The sequence below is a fragment of the Pygoscelis adeliae genome, unplaced genomic scaffold (genome assembly GCF_000699105.1).
Source record: "Pygoscelis adeliae isolate BGI_AS28 unplaced genomic scaffold, ASM69910v1 Scaffold220, whole genome shotgun sequence".
Lineage (NCBI taxonomy): Eukaryota > Metazoa > Chordata > Aves > Sphenisciformes > Spheniscidae > Pygoscelis > Pygoscelis adeliae.
The window spans coordinates 109,006-111,474 of record NW_008824049.1 but is presented as its reverse complement, the minus strand read 5'-3'; the positions used below and the strand labels follow the sequence as shown (position 1 = coordinate 111,474).

The 2,469-nt window shown below is 49.9% G+C and overlaps 1 protein-coding gene across 1 annotated transcript in view; it reads left to right on the top strand.

Moving 5' to 3' along the window:
• The first annotated feature begins 250 nt into the window (after positions 1-250).
• The window catches only part of SLITRK3 (SLIT and NTRK-like family, member 3), a 3,294-nt gene continuing 1,075 nt past the window's right edge, over positions 251-2,469 (top strand). The window contains exons 1-2 of the mRNA XM_009333590.1: positions 251-1,585; positions 1,628-2,467. Coding sequence (XP_009331865.1) covers positions 719-1,585; positions 1,628-2,467 — 1,707 coding nt within the window. The 5' untranslated portion in view covers positions 251-718. The remainder of the gene's footprint in view (positions 1,586-1,627; positions 2,468-2,469) is intronic.

Below are 2,469 nucleotides of genomic sequence, written 5' to 3'. Positions count from 1 at the left end.
GATAATATACCAGTTGCATTAATTCATTGGCGCGTTTGAAAGGGGAAGATTTTCTTTTAAATCAGGGTTGTTAACCATTTACTATTTTAAAAATATTGTGGGGATTTCTGAAGGGAACCGTTTTGCCAGGGACATCAGCAAACCTTGAACATTCCTTTGAACTTACATATGGAATATATTGAGCCGGGAGCTAGAGAGATTCAAGGACCGAGATTCAATAACTTTGAGAGTTTGCATGTATGAAAGATGTAGTGCGACACTGGAGAAATCTACCCACTGGTATTTCCCCCTGTAGTCAATGCGGGCTATGATGGCTACAAAGCTAACATTGCTAACAAGTATGAAATACGTGTAGTATGAAACACTGGTCCTATGGTGGAAAACATGTAAAGATGCAACACATTCAGCCTGTGCGCTCATGCTCCTGTGTGGTCTGCATGTGATGTCCTCTTTATAGGTGGCATTTACCAAATGGGGGGATAAGGGAGGCTGATATCGCGTGATCAAACCTTCTAACATCTCTTAAGTATAAAGCAGGGCAAGGCTCGCCCATCTGACACCCCTAGAGTCGGTTGTGAACGTCTGCCCAACAATTGCTGAACTTTCCAGGAGCCTAACACAAGTCTAGCAGGTAGGGGCTTAGTAAAAGGAGTGGGGCAGGACAGAAATACTGAAATCTGCATTTTTCTTCCCGTTGCAGTTTTGTAAACATCAACAAATGATGAAATCTTCCATGGCAGAGACGCTTCATAAAGGAAGGATGTTGTGGATAATTCTTCTAAGCACAATTGCCCTAGCATGGACAACACCAATTCCCTTGATAGAGGACTCGGAGGAACTCGATGAGCCCTGCTTTGATCCATGTTACTGTGAAGTGAAGGAGAGCCTTTTCCATATACATTGCGACAACAAAGGATTTATAAATATTAGTCAGATTACAGAGTCATGGTCAAGACCTTTTAAACTTTATCTACAGAGGAATTCCATGAGGAAATTGTACACCAACAGTTTTCTTCACTTGAACAATGCTGTGTCTATTAACCTTGGGAACAATGCACTGCAGGACATTCAGACCGGGGCTTTTAACGGGCTCCGAGTTCTGAAGAGGTTGTATTTGCACGAAAACAAGTTGGACATTTTCAGAAACGACACTTTCCTGGGTTTGGAAAGTCTGGAATATCTGCAGGCAGATTACAATGTCATTAAACGGATTGAAAGCGGGGCATTTCGAAACCTAAGTAAATTGAGGGTCCTTATCCTAAATGACAATCTTATCCCCATGCTTCCCACCAACTTATTTAAGTCTGTGTCCTTAACCCACTTGGACTTGCGTGGGAACCGGCTAAAAGTCCTTTCGTACCGCGGCATGTTGGACCATATTGGAAGGAGCCTGATGGAGATCCAGCTGGAGGAGAACCCGTGGAACTGTACGTGTGAGATCGTGCAGCTGAAGAGCTGGCTGGAGCGCATCCCCTACACTGCCCTGGTGGGGGACATCACCTGCGAGACCCCCTTCCACTTCCACGGGAAGGACCTGCGGGAAATCAAAAGAAGTAAGCTCTGTCCCATGCTGTCTGACTCCGAGGTGGAAGCCAGCCTGGGCATCCCTCAGCTGTCGTCCAGCAAGGAGAATGCATGGCCTACGAAGCCTTCCTCCATGCTGTCCTCCTTCCATTTCACCGCTTCCTCTGTTGAGTACAAAACATCCAATAAGCAGCCCAAACCCACCAAGCAGCCCAGGGCACCCCGGCCTCCCCCAACATCCCGCGGCCTGTACCCCGGGCCGAACCAACCGCCTGTGGCTGCCTACCAGACCCGGCCCCCCATCCCCATCATCTGCCCTACCGGGTGCTCTTGCAGTTTGCACATCAATGACCTGGGCCTGACGGTCAACTGCAAGGAGCGAGGGTTTCACAACATCTCGGAGCTCCTGCCCAGGCCCTTGAATGCCAAGAAGCTGTACCTGAGTGGGAATTTGATCCAGAAAATCTACCGCTCCGATTTCTGGAATTTTTCCTCCTTGGATCTCTTACACCTGGGAAACAACCGGATCTCCTACGTGCAGGACGGGGCTTTTATCAACCTGCCGAATCTCAAGAGCCTGTACTTGAACGGCAATGACATCGAGCGGCTCACCCCAGGCATGTTCCGGGGCCTGCAGAGTTTGCATTACCTGTACTTCGAGTACAACCTGATCAGGGAAATCCAGCCGGCAGCCTTCAGCCTCATGCCCAACCTGAAGCTGCTCTTCCTCAACGACAACTTGCTCCGCACCCTGCCCACCGACGCCTTCGCCGGCACCTCCCTGGCCCGCCTCAACTTGCGCAACAACCACTTCTTGGCGCTGCCGGTGGCCGGGGTGCTGGAGCACCTCCACGCCATCGTCCAGATCGACCTGAAGCTCAACCCTTGGGACTGCACCTGCGAGCTGGTGCCGCTGAAGCAGTGGCTGGAGGCGCTCAGCTCCGT